The sequence below is a fragment of the Phascolarctos cinereus genome, unplaced genomic scaffold, assembly GCF_003287225.1.
Source record: "Phascolarctos cinereus isolate Bilbo 61053 unplaced genomic scaffold, phaCin_HiC Scaffold_5;HRSCAF=322, whole genome shotgun sequence".
In the NCBI taxonomy this organism is placed as follows: domain Eukaryota; kingdom Metazoa; phylum Chordata; class Mammalia; order Diprotodontia; family Phascolarctidae; genus Phascolarctos; species Phascolarctos cinereus.
The window spans coordinates 277,768,059-277,787,175 of NW_027555958.1; the positions used below are offsets into that span (position 1 = coordinate 277,768,059).

General features: G+C 39.9%; 1 protein-coding gene across 1 annotated transcript in view; it reads left to right on the forward strand.

Moving 5' to 3' along the window:
• ARSG (arylsulfatase G) overlaps nt 1-19,117 on the forward strand; it is a 184,245-nt gene that overhangs the window by 79,808 nt on the left and 85,320 nt on the right. The window contains 1 exon segment of the mRNA XM_021000918.2: nt 10,335-11,206. Coding sequence (XP_020856577.2) covers nt 10,989-11,206 — 218 coding nt within the window. The 5' untranslated portion in view covers nt 10,335-10,988.

Here is a 19,117-nt window from a genome sequence, read left to right on the forward strand (position 1 = left end):
GGGCGGGGGTAGCAGTTGACCCTTGCAGAGTGGGCAGAAGGCAAAGATACTGAGGGATGAAGTAGGGAAGAAGCTGAATCAGACACAGGCCCTGGCGGTAGCAGATTAAATAGTGCACAGAGATGTGGGTCTCAGAGGCAGCAGATAGACTGGGTAATAGGTAGTGGGTAGAGATATGAGTCCTAAAGGCTCAGACAATGAATCAGCTCCCTTCAACAATGGCAGCCTGGTGGCCAAAGAGTAGACACAAGAGACAAGCACAGCTTCAGGCTACCCCCTGTCTGGAGTTCCAGTAAGCCCCTGCTGGTCCCCAGACTCTTTCAGTGCCAGGCTCCTCAGGGACTGGAGGGTAGAACTTCAATCTCTGTTCTAGTCTATGCTTCCTGCACAAGTATATAGCTTCAGGTCCTAGCCCTGGGCCCAGCATTAGAAGGCTCTAGGATCAGAGCAACACCAATGCATTGTTACCCTTGTTCCAGGATCCACTCTGAGAGTCAAAGCTTCAGGCTCCAGTCACAATCCTCATGCTGGCTCTGCTATTCGAGTCCCAGGTCAAAGTGACAGCTGTAGGTCCATGATGTTCCCAGCTTCAGTAGCTCCTGCATGGCCCTCCAGGCTAGACTGCCTTCTTCAATGTCCACAGGCCTCTGGCTGTCTCCGTGTTTACCCACTGTAGTTTCTCCTTCTATTTCCTTCTCACTGTCTGGTCTGATGGTTGTTATCCTTTGCTGGAGTAGTTGTGAGAGAGACCTATGGTACATTATTTCTTCTGTCATTTTTCTGGCTCTCCAAGTCCAGTTGTTCTTAAATGATCTCTTTTTATCCTGTTTTCCAAGTTAGTTTTTTTTAATAGCAGATACTTCACATATTCTAATTTTTAGTCTTTTGGTTTGCCCTAATATTTTTGGTAATATTGTTGAGTGTTTGAGTTCTGCCTCCTCAATTATATTTTAAGCCTCCATTGCTGTCCCTCTACATGACTAATTCAACCACGTGCTGTCTTCTACTTTTGACTCTCTTGCCCCTTTATTGTTTTTGCCAGTAACATCTTGCTAAACCTCAAGTCTGTATGACCCCTATTGTGAGTGAGTGAATGAATGAATAAAGCACTTATTAAATACTTATTATGTACGCAGCACTAGGCTAAGGCTTAGGGATGCAAAAAGAAAAACGAGACAGCCTCTCTGATCTCAGGGAGCTCACATTGTAATGGGGGAGAGAATACATATGGAAAATTTGAGCAGCAAGGCAGAAAGAAAGGTACTAGGGTCCTTAGGGTGCAGCCACAAAGCAGATGGCAATGTCTCCCTAATATAATTTCCACTGATAAAATCATATCATTTCTGATGTTGAACCATTTGACAATACCAAAGACTTTGGTGACAAGGACTTTTCTTCAATAGCTTTTTCAATAGCTGTGGCTCTAGCACCTGCAGGAGTAGTTGCCAGGCTACATGTCCCCTGGGATTACTTCCCAGAATGATGGCTGACAGCACTGGACTGGAAGCATTGATATTCCCAAGACTATTTTTTTTTTTTAAGGCAATTGGGGTTAAGTGCCTTGCCCAGGGTCACACAGCTAGTCAGTGTCAAGTGTTTGGTCTGAGGCCAGATTTGAACTCAGGGCTTCCTGACTGCAGGGCAGGTGCTCTATCCACGGCACCACCTAGCTGCCCCCCCAAGACTCTTTGAGTGAGGGTCTGAGGTTGTTCCCATCAGGTTCTGAGGAAAGATGGTGGTCCAGGTGGTAGTGGCTTGACCTGTCTGGTGCAAACTACCTCCTGTCTCTTCCCCAGAGTTCAGCTAGACTGACTTGTTCACCCTGTGAATGGCAGTTTGTTGGCAGCTGGTAGGGTTGAACAACCCGTTTGCTCCATAGCAAACTCTCTGGATGAGGGCTAGGCTGAAGGCACAAGCAATGTGTACTTTGTGGGTTGCTGTCAGCCTCAGAGCTTCTGTGCTTATCTGCCTGATGGTGGGGGTGGCAATGAGGAAGGTGGACCCCTTTCTTCACAATTATTTTTCTTCTTAATGATGGTTTCAGGGGGCTTGGCTGAAAGCAGGTCTGGTGATTCGGGGCTGCTACTCCCAAGACTCTTGGGCTCAGGGTTCTATGTTGTTTCCATCAGAGTCTACTGGGAAGCAATGGTCAAGGTGGTGGATGATGGTTTGATTTGCCTAACACAGGCTGCCTCCTGCCTCTCCCTCAGGGTGACTTGCTGTTTCATCCACCTTCTTGCTTGATCCTACTGGCGTGCTGCCAAACATAGAAGTCAAAACTATCCTGACAGCTTCCATGACAAATTTTTAAATCTAATCTCACCTGGTCCTTCCTTTCTGCATGCTAATCTTTTATTCTTGCCTGATTATCTGATACGTCACATTCCCCACAATGGCTGTTCCAAACCTTCTCTTCTCATCCCAATTCTCCCACAACATCCCTTCCCCCTTCTCTTTCGGGAGAGTACCTAACCCCCTACTTTACTGAGAAAATAAAGGGCATGTGCCTCCAACTCCCTTTTCTCTCCTAGTCTAATCCCTTGATACCCCTTCTACATCAGTTCTCAGTTTTTTCTTTTTCACTCTAGTCCCTGAAAATGAGATGCCCTTCTCCTTGCCAAGGCTGGTTCCTGAAACTGTGGCTCTGAACCTGTATCATCCCGTCACCTCTGAAATTTTGCCCCTTCAATCAGCCTCTCTTTCCCAGTCAATTTCTCCTTATCTACTGAGTCCTCCTCTGCTTCCTACAAACTTCAAATTTTCACTTGGCTGTGCCATCTTGCTCTTGTTCTTGTCTGATAATCTCTCCTTCCTTTAAAGTTAACCTCCTAGAAAATGCCATCTACACTCATTGCCTCCACTTCTATTCCTTCCGTTTACTTCTTAATTCTTTTTTATTCTGGCTTTGTGTCCAAACATTCCATTGAAACTGCTCTCTTCAAAGTTATCACTGATTTCTTAATTGCCAAATCTGATAGCCTTTTCTCAATCCTTTGATCTCAGCAAAGCTTTACACATTTATTCTTGGATATTCTCTTCTTTGCCTATTCTGGTCCTCCCTTACCTGTCAGACTGCTCCAAAATCTCTGCTGAATGATTATAACCTCCTGGGCGGGGGGGGGGGGGGGGGGGAAGCCTGTGGCCTCAAGGCCATATCTGGCCCTCTAGGTCCTGAAGTGTGGCCCTTTGACTGAATCCAAAATTCACAGAAGAAATCTCCTTAATAAAAGGATTTGTTTTAGGGAGCAGGCCCTGCTCCCTAACCCTGAGTATCTTCCCAAAGGACTGTTCTGGACCCTCTTCTCTTTTCGGTGGCACAGAAGATAGAACATTGGGTTTGAAATCAGGAAGATGAGTTCAAATCCAGCCTCAGGTGCTTACTAGCTATATGACATTGGGCAAGTCACTTGAATGTGCTCAGTCTCAGTTTCCTAATATGTAAAATGGGGATAATAGCCCCCTACCTCACAGGATTTATGCAAGTATTAATGAGATAACATATGTAAAACATTTTGCAAACCTTAAACTCTATATAAATATTAGCTTTTACATTATTATTATTCTCTTTCTATGCCCTTTCTCTCTTGGTCTTATAATGATCTCATTAACTCTTATGAGTTAAATTATTTTCTCTATGCAGATGACTTCAAAATCTCTATTTGTCTCTCTTCACCATAGCTCATCAGGTGCCACAGAAAACCAACAAGATATTTTGCTAAGAAAGTTCCACTCAACCTTATTTTTGTTATTGCAGCTGTATTTAAGACTCTCCAGGAGAGCCCTAGATAGAGAGGTGTCCCATCCAGGAGCCAGTATGTTTTTCCAGGGCTAAGATACCAAAGCCTGGAGTCTTTAGAAGCTGATAAATATTTAGCTCTCAGTTGTTCAGCCTGGTTTTCTGGTCTTTGGATTATTCCTTCTTAGAATCATAGAATTTTAGTTAGTAGGTACCTCTGATGTCTCTAGGTTAACTTTGACATGAGGAGGAATTCTCACTACAGTATTCTTGAAAAATGGTCATCTGCCTTCTGAGGCATCCTATTATATATTTGGACAGTTCTAATGGTTAGGAAAATTTCCCTGATATCAAGCCTGAATATGCTTCTCTGAAACTTCTATGCATTATTCTTATTTCTGTGACCCCTGGCAAAACAAAGTAATCCGTGCAGAACAAGCCTAATCTTTCTTTCACGTGGAAGCCCTTCAAATATTTAAAGACAGCTTGTATACCTCCTCCAATACTTCTCTTCTTAACACTTTCAAGCCTAAAGAACTTTCAAGCAAAGCATGATTTCATCTTCTTTGCTACAATTTGCTTCATTTCCTTGTTCTTCTGTTCACAACCCAGTCATTCTCATCGACTTTTCTAGCCCAAAGATGAGCAATGAAGCAGAAAAAAATAAAATTCAAATACACCTGCCTTGTCTGTAAAGAATGTGTGACCAGGGAACATGTTGAGGTTATTGCTAAAACAGATGGCCTCTTGAGGTGGAAGCTACTTGCCAGGAGGAACTGAAGCATGGAAAGTAGTTTATGCTCATATTGGGAGAATCTGGTTTAACAACTTCATCTTGTGGTCTTTTTGAGGGGTAACAAGTGACTCAAGAAACAAGTGCTTCTTCTTTGTGGAATTTACTGTGTGAGATAGCCAACTCCTAGTGAAACCTTTTAAAACCCCTCAATATCCCTTTCACTCTCACCTTAAGGCCTTTCCTCATTCCTCCTAATCCTTGTACTCGAAATTCTCATACTCCTTTATTTGTAATCATGCTATGTATACATGTATTATGTCAATGTTAACTCATGCTATTTCTATAGCCTTTTAGAGAGTTACCCAATTGACCATAATGCATGAGAGCATGAGTTAGTTTTCGGAGCACTTTCCTTACAATAACCCCATGAGGTAGATGCTCCAGTACTCCAACATTTCAGTAGATCTACGATCCAACTAAGGTAGGCGTTGCCTCCAGTGATGATCACAATCCATAATGCTTGTCTATTTTATATCACTCTTGTCCATGTCCTCCCAGAAATCTGCCATTGGAGAGTCCTACCTAACATGAGGAAGAACTGGAATTCTCTTAATCTTGTATGTATACTAGTGTATTAGCTGGGTGGATAAAGCACGGGGGCTGGATTCAGTTCAAATCTGGCCTCAGGCACTTACTAGTTATGAGACTTGGGCAAGTTGTTCAACCTCTGCCAAGGTTTCCTCACCTGTAAAATGAACATAATAATAGCACCTACCTCACGTAGTTATTGTGTGGATCAAATGGGGTAATATTTGTAAAGCACTTAGCACAGTGCCTGGCACATAGGAGTCGCTTAATAAATGCGTATTCCTTTATATCCCCCTCATTTTGCATATGAGCATCTTGAGCATCTTGAAGATTAAGTGACTTCCCCAGGGCACACAGAGTATCAGAGAGAGGATTCAAGCAGAAGTCTCCTAATTCTGTCCATGCCTTGCTATTCTGTGAACTCTTTGAGCACAAGAACTCTGTTATTCATCTGTATATGATATATTCAGAGCCTCCAGGCAGACAATGTGGTATAGTGGAAAGAGCACTATTTCTCAGATTAGAGGAACTGGGTTCAAATCCCATCTTTGATACTCATTAGCTGTATGAACGTTGGCAAATCACAACCTCCCTGGGCCTCAGTTTTTTCATCTGTAAAATGGGAAGATTGGATGAGATGGCCTTTAACATCCTTTTCAGCTCAGTGTAATTCTATCATAGTAGATTGGTGGGGTTAAGCAGATTGAGCACATAGTGAGTACCTAATAAGTATTTATTTAAGCACATAGTGGGTACTTAATAAGTGTTTGTTGAATTGAATCACAGTTAAAGAGAACAAGAGGGAATAGAGGTTTTATTCTCTCTGGCAGCATGAAGCATCTTTTCCACCCTCTTAGTTGAAATCATGCCCACTGTCTCTGTCTCAGTTTTTTTTTAAAATGAGATGTGTGGGAGGAATAAAGGAGTGTTGAACAGAGATGAAAATGCAGAGATAATGATTTCTGAAAGCAAGGATGAGGGCCAGATTCATCTGGGCACCTGAGTTCCAAGTGTCAGCCTTGACCTTGACTTCCATCTGTGGCTATAAGCAAGTGTCTTAATCTTAGCTTGCTTTTTCCCTTCAATAAAAAATTGGGGACAGGATAAGGAATTAAATCTTTCCCTAGGGAGTAGAGTTGGGGCAGGGGGAGTGAAAGAAAGAGATGATAGATTAATTAGCTTATGTCCATTCTTTTGTAGTGGCAAGAATTAATAATTATCTTTGAAAATCCCCGAGAAACTTTATACTGGAGAACAGTAAAGAAAACAATCTCTATTTGCACCATTTGCGGGGCATGCTTCTTCTTAAGCAAATTTTTATCTTTAGATCCCTTGTTTGATCTGGGCCAACCCAATAGATCACTTATAAGAAATGAAGCTGTTTAGAGTTCTAACCTCAGTAGCTTTAAGAAGAAAACACTGGAAAGATCCTAGAAGAAAGAATCTGGTTTCATGTTATTAATAATAATAAGAGCAGCTAACATTTATATAGCACTTACTATATATCAGGGACTGTGCTGAGTACTTCATATTTATCTCAGTTGATCCTCAAAACAACCCTGGGAGGTAGGGTTTATTTTTGTGTCCATTTTACAGAAGAGGAAACTGAGCAAACAGAGGTTAAGTGACTGCCCAGGTTATACAGCTAGTGTCTAAGACCATATTTGAATTCAGATCTTCCTGACTGCAGGCCAGGTGCTCTATCTACTGTGCTGTCCACTCCAGGCTAGCTGCCTTTGAAAGAAGATGGGAATAGGTCCACAAGTATTTATTAAATGTCCTTTGTGTGCATATTGTTATTCTAGGGGAAGAGAAATGTTTTTTTTTTCTTCACAAATACTACTTGATTAAAATTAAATTTGAGAATATGAGTCTCATTTTGGAATTCAGAAAGATTTGCATTTCTGCACAATGGATTCACTGACTACCAGATGACTCTGGCTGTTGTCTTGGAGTTTCTTTTATTTTGATTAAACATCTATCTGCTCATCCTTTAAAAAATTCAGTTTTATTCATATCTTTTATTTTTATATCACATTGATTTCCTCACATATCCTTACCCCCTCCCATAGCCAGTGAGCCATCCCTTGTAAGAAAGATTTAAAAAAAGAAGTGGAATAAAGCAGTTCAGCAAAACCAATAAACCTACCAGCACGAAATAATTGCATAATTCCATACCCATAATCCCCCCACCTCCTACTGACCTTCATAGGATCATAGCTGTAGAGCTAGTAGGAACTCAAAGGCTACCCAGTCCCATCACTTCATTTTGTAAATGAATATAGGGGGCAGCTAGGTGGTATAGTAGATAGAGCACCAGCCCTGGGTTCAGGGAGACCTGAGTTCAAATCTGGCCTGAGACACTTACTAGCTGTGTGACCCTGGGCAAGTCACTTTACCCCAATGGCCTCAAGAAATTTTTTTTTTAATGAATACTGCAAGTATGAGAAATAAGATTCAGACCTCAAAGTCAGTGCTGCCTCTGAGTTGTTCTGCTAACTCAGGACCTCCACCCCTACTCTCAGTCCATTTTTTCCAAATCTAATAGCCTCTCCTCCATCTTCATCCTTCTTGACCTTTTCCCAGCCTTTGGCACTATCAATCACCCTCTTTTCCTTGATATAATAACTTCTCTCTAGATTTTCATGACATTACTTCCTCCTGGTTCTTTTCCTACCTGTCTGACTGCTCCTTCTCAGTCTCCTTTGCTGAATCTTCATCCATGTCATCTATATTAACCATGAGTGTCTCCCAAGGTTCTATCCTGGGCCCTCTTCTCTTCTACCATTAACCTTTTTCAATCAGTAATTTCATCAGCTTCTATGGATTCAATTGTCATCTCTATGCTAATAATTTTTATTATTCTTAATATTGATATTTCTCTGCCAATAAATCTACTTATTCAGCCCAACTTCTCTGCTGACCTTCAGTCTTGCATCTCCAACTGCCTATTGGACACCTTGAACTGAATGTCTTGTGGACATTGTAAACTTAACATACCCAAAGCTGAATTCTTTCTCTCCCCCCACCATCCCCAAGCCTTTCTCTCTTCCCAACTTTCCTGTTGCTGCCAAGGGCATCACCATCTTTCCAGTCACCCAGGCTTACAACATCTTCACTCATGCCTCCCGCTCCATGCTCAATCTCTTGCCAAGTCCTTCAATTCTACTTTTACAACATCTGGAATATATGCCCTCTTATCTCCTCTGCCACTGACACCACCTTGGTGCAGACCTTCATCATCTCTTTCCCTGCCTGTCACAATAACCTTCTGATTGGTCTTTTTGCCTCAAATCTCACCCCACTTCAGTCCACCCTCTACTCAACTGTCTAGCTGATAATCCTAAAGTGTAATCACCCTCCCCCCCAAAACACTTCCACTCAATAAAGTTCAGTGGTTTCTTACCACCTCTCTTAGTCATTTCAGTTGGGTCTGATTCTTCGTGACCCTATTTGGAGTTTTCTTGGCAAAGATACTGGAGCGGTTTGCCATTTTCTTCTCCAGCACATTCTCAGCACAGGAAACTGAAGCAAACAAGGTTAAGTGACTTGCCCAAGATCACACAGCTAGTAAATGTCTGAGGCTGGATTTGAACTCATGAAGATGTGTCTTCCTGACTCAGGCCCACAACTGTGCCACCTAGCCATCCAAAATCCTCTGTCTGGCATTCAAAGTTCTTCATTAACTGGCCCCCTCATATGTTTCCATCTTCTTACACCTTACTCCTTTTACCACCACATATTTTCTGATCCAGTGACACCAGCCTCCTTGCTGTTCCTCACAAGAGACACTCTATCTTATGACTGAGCATTTTCCCTAGCCGTTTCCTCTTCCTGGAATTATCTCCTCCTCTCCATCTACTGCTTTTTCTGGCTACCTTCAAGTTCCAAGTAAAATTCTTGTAAGACTGCACGAAGTCTTTCTTGGTCCTCTTTAATATGAGTGCTTTTCCTATTGATTATCTCCAATTTATTATATTTCTGTACAGTTGTTTGCATGTCTCCCCCCACCCTGCCCCCTCATTAGACTGTGAGCTCCTTGAGAATAGGGGCTTTTTTCCAATTTTTTTTTTGTATTCTCAGCCCTTAGCCCAGTACCTGGCACATAGCAAGTGCTTAATAAATGCTTGCTGACTGATTCACTGTGAACGATTGGGTTAGATGGTTTTGTAGCATTAGACATGTACTTTGTTAGTACACTAATGAAAATAGCATTTGTCATAATGCCAGTCCTAGCTGAATGGAAATACCCAACCTGTTATACTCCAAACTGGTCTGCTTTCTCTCAGTCCCTTCCTGAACGTCTGATTTTAAATTGACGTCTTTTATATTTCCCAGTGCCTCTGCCGGGTGATCTCCTTATTGACCTTGTGAATGAAGACTCCTTAATGGACTAGAGAAGTTGGCCGCATGCTGATTCCATTTCCCACTCTGATGGCTTGCTTTTTGTTCTCAAGGAAACTGAATTGTAATTAGTTAAGTAGGGCAACTTCTCTTTTTTTTTTTCTAGTACTTTCTAATCCAGTCTATGCCCAGACTCATGACAGTCTAGTTTTCCATCATCTTTTTACATATCTTATTAAAGGAACCATGTCAAGTTGAAAAGAGAGCACAGTTCCTTTTTTTTTTTCAAATGCTACAGTATATGTAAGGTGTTGCATTGTAGTACAAAGGGGAAAAGCACTTGACTCTGGACTCAGAGGACCTAGGTTTGAACCCCAACTATAACATTACCAGCATGATCCTGGACAAGTGATTTCATGTCTCTGGGCCTCAGTTTGCTCATCTGTAAAATGAGAGGGTTAGGCTAGTTTCCAAGTTTCCTTCTAGTTCTAGACCTAAGATCCTTAAAATGCTGTGTAAATGTTAGGTTTTTTTTTATTATTACTATTCCATGTTAATAAGAATGTTTTGCACAACAATTTTATTTGATAGCACCATCATTGCAAAGAATGATATTCTAGTGGAATCATTCCCTTTTCTACTCCCCTCCTTCAGGGCAGGCAGTGTGTTTTTTGAAAGATTATTGTTTTTTTTCCAGTCCTTGTGAATCAGGTCATTTGGAAATGGTATCATTACTCTTTTGGAGGGCAGAGAAACTGATATACAGGTTAAATATTTGAGTAGGGAAGAAAACATCTGTTGTCATGGAAAAAACCATTCTTTCCCAATCTACTGAATAAAACACAGCTGTGCTGGCATTTCTGACTCTAATTTTCTTCTCCAATATGTATGTGAGTGAGTGAATGAGTGTGTGTGTTTGTATGATTTCAGAAAAAAAAACTTGCAGAAGAAACCAAGGACTCTACCATCTGGAATTTGAACCCTCCCTCAATGTCCACTGTGTCCACCAGGCCATCCAGGTGTTCTGCAGCTGCCTGAACTCATCTTATAAGGAGCGGCACCCCAAGCAGATGTGAGCACTGCCTCGCAGCTCAAATAACATGTTTGTTATTCTCATGATTGCATAGCTGAGTCATTTTCCAAGTGACTGTGATACAGAAACTGTAGAAGAACTTGGGACGACAACCCTTGGGACTGTATGCCTTGTTAAAAAGAGAGAAGGGAAAAAAAACCCTAGTTTTTTCCAGTGGACCCTGGATGTAAACATCAAAAGTCAATGTAATGTCTACATCCAGCTGTCTGGTGAGTGACAAGGTTCACTGACAGGAAGAATAAGTCCATCTTGTGAGCTGCAAGCTTCCTAACTCCTCAACACCCAGAATCAGTCTGTTAACTTCATTCTTGGTGTTGCTACCACCAGAAGAGAGACATTTTTTTGTATGTGCTGCTTTTAATTCTCCTCTGTCTCCTGAGCAGCTTCCTTGTAATTAAGGCAAGTAGAAAGAAGATAGCTGAAGGGAAAGGTTTGGAGTGGTGTCACCTATTTCCCTGCCCCAGATTACAGAAATCCAGCCCCTTAAGACCATGGGGGGACTCTTCCTGAAAGTTTTGCTGCTGGGTGCAAGTTTAACAGGATTTCTTTACTCCCTTGTGGATTTTCCTTTCTGTGGGAAGACAGTCCTCAAGAGGCCTAATTTTGTGATCATTTTAGCTGATGATATGGGATGGGGTGATTTGGGGGCAAATGGGGTAGAAACGAAGGACACTCCACAACTGGATAAGATGGCTTCAGAAGGGATGAGGTGAGTTTTAAAAAAGATAACCATGCCTCTTTGTTGACACTTCTTTGGTTGCGTTATCTGGGGTCTAGGTTTAATCAAAAGCTTCTAGAGGTGCGAGGAGCAGGTCTACTTATAATAATTACATGGTACCCAGTCTATCATCACTGGCCATTTCATATTTAATATATGCTATCTTATGATGAAAATGATCTCCTCTTTAACATAAACTATTCAATAGCACACCCCCAGGCAAAAGGAACACACAGTTGGCCCATATGTTGTTGTTGTTGAATCCTTTTGGTTGTGTCTGAGGTTTCATGACCCCATTTGGGGTTTTCTTGGCAAAGATACTGGAGTGGTTTGCTGTTTCCTTCTCCAGCTCATTTTACAGATGAGGAAACTGAGGCAAACAGGGTGAAGTGACTTGTCCAGAGTCACACAGCTAGTCATTGTCTGAGGCCCGATTTAAACTCAGGTCTTCCTGACTCTAGATCTGGCACTCTATCCACTGTGCCGCCAAGCTGCCCTTGCTGTGCATAAAGCATAGCTAATTGTATGTGTATTGTTATAAATTATAAATATATAATATAGTTATATTACAAATATTGTATATTATATAAACAAATGATACATTATAAATTATAAATATGTAATGTATAAACATATAATATATCATAAATTTTGTACATTATAAATAAATAATATAAATTATAAATAGTGACTCACAAATTTCAGGTGCTTTATGGTTACAAAGTACTTTATAGGTATCATCTCATTAGATCCTCAGAGCAACCCTGTGGGTTAGTTAGTACAAATATTAATATCTCTATGTTACTGATGAAGAAACTAAGGCTCAGAGAAATTAAATTATGTAACCATTATTGGGAGGGAAGGTCTCCCTGAAATGAGCCAACCTATTCATTAAATGCTGGTTCCAAATAACTTTTATCATTTTACCCCACAAACAAATGCTGATAACACATCTGAACATAAGTAACTTCTGGATTTCATTCTTGTCTGTGCATCTGATAAGCAAACTAGGTCAGAGAAATTCAGTTTTCTTTTATTTCATTTTTTTCTAATCTGCAAAATGAAGTTGATAAAGGCTACCTACTCAGTACAGCATAGTGAGTCTTAGAGGCACTGACTAATTAATTCTTAAAATCTCTAGCAGATTGTTAGATAAATACTGAAGAGAATACTTAAAGCAAATCATTTAGGCCTGTTTGTTCCTTTCAAGTGTTTCCCTCTGAGATCCTCTCAACCAAGACCAAAGTGAGACCTAGGGAAGGCGCTTTATGCAAATACTATTTTGTTGATCTCTTATTTTTTTCTGCAACAAAGTGTTCAAACCACAGTGGTCACACGATGGAAGTAAGAGCTGGCTGATTCGTGGTAATCTATCTCAAACTTTATGTTGTGGGTTGGTTTTTTTGTTTGTTTGTTTTTTACTAATTGGTTGATATTCAGTTAAATTTACCAAGCATTTTTAAAAGCACCTACTATGTAGTGCTATGTTATGCTACTATGCTCCAGGCTTTGTGCTGTTTTGGTGAGAAATACAAATCTTAAAAAAGGAAACAGTCCTTTCACTTAAGGAATTTATATTCTAATGGGGAGATAAATTATACATACATATAATTAAAACAAAATAATTTCAAGAGGTGAGAATGTTAAAAGCCCCTGGGAGATGTGGTTCAGGAAAGTCCTCATTTATGATGTAGCACCTGAAATGTACTTTGAAGGAAGCTAGTGCTTCTATGAAGTGTGGAGGTGAGGAGGAGGCTTTTCTTTGTTTTTGTTTTTGTATTTTGTCTTAGAAGCCCTTGACTATATTTGAGTGGGGAATGGTAGTGACATAATCTAATCTGTATTTTAGGAACCTAAATTTGGTATCTCTATGGAGGATAGACTGAAAAGGGGAGAGATTGGGAACAGAGACCAATTTGGTGGCTGTCACAATAATCCGGGGGAGAGAGGATGAAGACCTGAATTAGGGTAGAGGCTGTGAGAGTAGAGAGGTCATGACAGGTTTATGAAAAACATGCTTCAAGGACTGCCATCATTACTTACTTTTGCTAGTCTTTCTCAGTTCTCAAATACTGATAGTTCTAGGGAAATATCAGGTTTTACTGTGTCTTGCTTGCTTATGAAATTCCAAAAACTGATTTGAGAGTATTTAATAAACTTTTTTTTCTGTCAATAAATGCAGAATATAGCAAATATAACATTAATTGTACTACATATTCTTGCATTTTGGCATTTTTGCATAATAAAAGGTTAAAATAGCCAAGGCATAAGAAGAAGCCATATGTACTAGAGCAGAAAGTGTTTCTCCTTCACTCAAAGAAGGTGCCCCAGGAATTCAGTGGCCCTGACCTCCTCTCATCCTCCAGCATAAGGATGGGTTCCTACCCCTTTTCTATTCTTGTCTTCATTGGGGATGGGGAGGGAATAAAGGAGTGGAAGAAAGGAGAGACAATGACTTCCTCTTTTGAATTTGGGGAGAAAGTTCAGGGTCCTTGGATTTTTCCTAGCTGGAGTGGCTTTGCCTTCATACCCCATGGAGCACTCCTATTTTTCTGCCTCCCTGGACTTCTTCCTATACACCAATCTCTCCCTCTTCCTAGGTATTCTCTCACATTGTCCCACTGTTTTTAGTTAAATCTTCCAGTGTTGCCGTGATCTTTCTTATCAAAGATCCTGAGTAGCTATGGCCACTCCCTGTCATCTTAGGGGTACTAGACATGGCCTAGGGAGGTCAGAGGCTAAACAATCAATCAGTAGCAATAGCTCACGTTTATGTTGCATAGTAAGAAACACTTTCATGGAATCAGAGAGCTAGAAGGAATCTTAAAGGTTGTCTAGTCGCCCTTCTTCATTTTACAAATGAGAAAACTCAAGTCCACACAGGTTAAGTAACTTCCTTTAAATTAGTAATAACTTAAACCCAGGTCTTCTGACCTTAAAGGCCAGTGCTTTTTAAACTAAACCCATAGTCAACTTCACAACTCTATAAGGAGGGAAGGGCAAATATTATAGACATTTTACAACTAAGAAAACTGCCTACTCTCTTAAGTGCCTGTTACATGCTAGGCATTGTGCTAAGTGCTTGGGATATAAAAAGTCTCAATAGGCCAATGGATATGTACAAACAAGCTATATACAGAATAAAAAGGAATTAATTAAAAGAGGAAAGGTACTAGAATTAAGATGGGTTGGGAAAGGCTTCCTGTAGAAGATAAGACTTTAATTGAATCTTAAAGGAAGCCAGGGAAGCCAGTAGGTGGAGATAAAGGGGGAGAGTATTCCATGCATGGAATAAAGCCAGAGAAAATGCCTAGAACAGAGGATGGAGTATCTTGTTCATGGAATAGCAACAAGGTCGGTGTCACTGGATTAAAGAGTACACGGCAGGGGGTAAGGTGTAAGAAGACTGGAGAGATAGAAGGGGCCTAGGCCATGAAGGACTTTGAAGACCAGAGGATTTTGTATTTGATCTTAGAGGTGATAGGGAATCTCTGGAGCTAGTTGAGTAGAGGGGTGACTTGGGGCTTTAGGAAAATCATTTTGGTGGCTGAATTAAGGATAGGTTGGAGTGGGTAGGGACTTGAGGCAGGTAGACCTGTCAGCAGGCTACTGCAACAGTCTAAGCATGAGGTGATGAGGGTTTGTACCAGAGTGGTGACAATGTCAGAGGAGAGAAAAGGCCATATTCAGGAGATACTGAAAAGGTGAAATCAACAGTCCTTGGATATGAGAAGTGAAAGATGACGAGGAGTCAAGAATGACACCTAGGCTATAAACCTGGGGAGCTTGGAGGATGGTATTGCCCTCAGCCAAAAGTAATAGATAGGGATGTTAGAAAGTGGGATGTGTTTAGGGAGAAAGATCTAACTAAGTTTAGTTTTGGATATGTTGGATTTAAGATGTCTACTGGACACAGTTTCAAGATGTCTGAAAGGCAGTTGGTGATGAAAGATATACAGACGTGGACTAAGGACTAGAATTTGACCAGATGATATTGGTCAGGGTTGTATGGGAGAAGTGGCATTTGAGACTGGGTCTATGTACATGACACTACTGGATAATATTAACAACTGATATTTAAATCCTGGAAACATACTAACCTCTTCCTACTCACTCCAATTCCCTCTTTTAGAAATATTTTAAAAATTGTATTTTCTCATTTTGTCCCAAGTCTTTCATCTCACCTGAATAGAAAACCTTATTGGTCCTTGATCATTGGCCTAGCCTGAAGTCCTTTTAACATCTATTTCAAAGACCTAGCCAGTTTCTAAAAAGAAACAAAGTCAGAGTTCGAGGAAGAATTCTGTTCTCTTTAAAGATTAAAAAATAGGATGGTGATCTGAAAGCATGCCTTTAACTAGTTTAGGGAAATGATTTTACAGGGGCACCTGACAGTCAAGTGACTATTATCTTGTTTGATAAATCAAAATTATTGCTTAGACTTCGTCCTCCTATTTAATCTTGATTTGAAATGTTGATTTTGTTCTCAAAGACTATACATTGTATATGGAAAATAGCCTGGGCAGAGAGATTTTCAAAGACAGGGTGGATTTGTATCCTTTTAGATTTTTTCCCCTAAAAAATGCTTAGAACAATCTAATTAATTAATTAATTAACTAACAAATCAATAAATGAATTAATTAATTAATTTGTTCCTGACAGATTTGTGTCTAAAATGCAGAGCACAGAATTTTTCTTCCGCAATACAATGCTTAAAATTTGCAAATAGCTTTATATGAAGCATCTCAAGTCATATTTGAATTTCATGAACATTTGCAAATGGCTTTATATAAAGCATCTCACATCAATCCTGTGAGGTAGGTACTGCAAGTTTTATCAATGTCGTTTACAGATGGAGAAACTGAGGCTCAGGAAATTAAATGACTTGCCCAGAGTCATAGCTCATATAAGTGTCAGAGCCCGTTTTCATCACTGTAGGTCTAGCTCTCTATTACCTATACTCTGTAGCCTCTCAAACTATTTGCTAAATTGAAAATGTCAATCCATTCTAAGAATTACTTTTGCTTTTCTTCACTAACTTTACTGGGTTTTTGTTGAAAACAAGTCCTTAGTTGTAGAGATCATCCAAGTTGGACTTACCATTTTCAGAGACATTTGTGGGTTTGCATTAACACATTGAAAATGAAACTGAGTGTTCAGTAAGCCTGGGAAAATAAATTACTTGATGAAGTAATCTCTATTTGACAAGAATTATTGGGAAAACTAGAAAGTAATCTAGTAGGAATTACTTTAGACCAATGTCCTTAAATCATACAGCAAAATAAGCTCAAAATAGATTATATGTTAATGGCCACCACTAAAAATTTAGAAGACAACTAGATGAGGTACCTTTTATAGAAATGGATGGGGGAGAATTGTTATTCAATCAAGGGGTGAAAGTGATCACTCAATAAAAAACAGATTAATTTCAATTACAAGAAATTAAAGAGCTTTGCATGAACAAAATCAAAGCAACTAGGGCAAGAAGGGAAGCTGTCACTTGGGAAAAACATTTGCATCAAATATCTCTGACAAGGGTCTTATATCTAAAGGACTTAATGCAAATATATAAAGCTGAGAACTATTTCCAAAGGATTTGTGGTCAAAGGATATAAACAAAGAGTTCTCTAAAGAATTACAAACTACCACCAACCATATGAAAGTTTGCTCCAAATCACTAGTAATGAGGAAAATGCAAATGAAACAGCCCTGAAATTTTACCTCATGCCCGACAAATTGGCAAAGCTGAAAAGTGTAAGTATAGTCAGGGTGGGAAGGGCTGTGGAAACATAAACACACTAATAAACTCTCCTTCACTCCGAAGAAGTCGACCTTTTCCTTGCAAGACCAACCTGTCTACCTGTACCTTTGATCTGAACTTCTCACAATCATTTCCCCAACTCATTCTCTGATCTTCAATCTTTCTCCGTCTACTGATTCCCTACATGCTGTCTACAAACAGGCCCATCTCCTAGACTTTAAACACCCAACATCTTCCCAAGCTATCATCCTTTATTTGTCATCCTTTCTCTTTCCCCTTTTCTCAACCAAACTCCTAGAGAAAACTGTACATGCTCCTTGTCTTCACTTCCTTATTTCTCACTTATCAACCCTTTATGATCAGATCTAATTTCCAACCTCATCCCTCAACTAAAACTGCTGTCTGCAAATTTGTGAGTTAACCTCTTAATTGCCGAATCTGATGCCTTTTTTGAATCCTAATTGTTGTTTACTATCCTAAATCCTAATCCTTTTTTTTTTAAACACTGTTGACCGTCCTCTACTTATGGACATTCTTTCCCTCTGCAAGTTTAATGATACTGCTTTCTCTTGTCTACCTGTCTGACCCCTCCTTGATCTAGGTTCATGGGGCTAATCTGTTTAGAGCCATTTTTTTTACAGGTATTTGGAGGGGTTTGGGGTAATGGGGCTAATCTGAAGAGTCAGAAAGGTGATCAGGCTCTTTCATCCAAAACCTAATGTCTAACAGCTAATGTTCTTTAAATAAAGTGGTGGTAAACACTATCCCTGCACATCTAAAACGTGAAAGCCCCCTCACTTCTATTCCAGTGAGATTTATTGAAAGATGTGACTCATTACAGAGATTTATTCCTGCTGACAAATATCAGTGATTGGAGTGCAAATGCTGCTCTTAATCACAATGGGTATTTCCAGATGAAGAAAAAAAATCCTCTGGGCCTGTAAAATTTCTTCTGGCTCTACACTAGCCTTTTCCACACTAATACAAGTAAAAGTATAAGTATTCATTTGAAGATTGAAGGATGTCTTTGACTGCAATTTGATGTAATGATGGATTTTTTCTACTATATCAATACACATATACACCCATATATAATATATATATATGTATGTGTGTATATATTGATATGTCTGTATGTATGTGTATATGTATAGATAGCTCCACTTCTAATATCAGTCTTTATCAATGAGTCTCTGGGTTTTTCAAATGTTCTCGAAGATTTATAAGCACAAATTGGCCAGGTGGTATGTGCCTGAGCTTGTGAACAATCTTTTCTGAATGCTAATTGTCTAGAGCCCAGAAGCCAGCCCCATGGATAATCTCTTTCTTACCCAAAGTTGGTCTTTGATCGACAGCACTTTCAGGTCTAGTTGCCTGTTGCTGGAGGAAAACTTATGATGTGTTAGTTTCCATAAGTAACCTAAGGATAATATCATAGTGAGTTTGGGAGAATTCTCTCAGGATTCTTTCAGGGTGGACTGTCTGCTCAGCTTGGACACTAATAAATATTGACTTTGGCAGAGAATTCTATTATTTGAGTTAGTGGGGGATAGAGCAAAACCTTTGCAAAAGTTAGAAGAAAATGAAAAAAAATCTTGTGGCACTTTTGATAAGCACATTTGCAAAACTACATGTGACGGTACTTCAGAGAAAACTATCAACTGAACATGCAAGAAAAAGGAATTGCAATAAACTATACTTAGTGCAAAAGTTTCTTCTACTCAGAATGGCGGTTTACTTGTGGCTATAGTACACAATAAGTAAAACTAACAACAGCAGCAGTAGTACAGACTTCATCCATCACTTAACTTCTGTAGCTCCTTAAACCATGAGGTAAGTGATGGTAGTCATAATAAGGGACTGGCTAATGAAATGAAAGACAACTTTAGGACATTCCTTCTCAGTCTCCTTTGCTGAAAAATCTTTGTCCTGCTCACTGACTGTGGTGTCTTGAAGAGTCTGTCTTTGACCTCTTCTCTTTTTTCTCTACATTTTTCTCTCTTGGTTGACCTCATCAGCTCCCATGGGTTTAGCTATCATTTCTATGCAGCTGACTTTCAGATTTATATAATCAGTCATCATAAAATCAGATGAGATGCATGTACCTGGCACATAGTAGCTGCTAAATAAATGCTTATTCA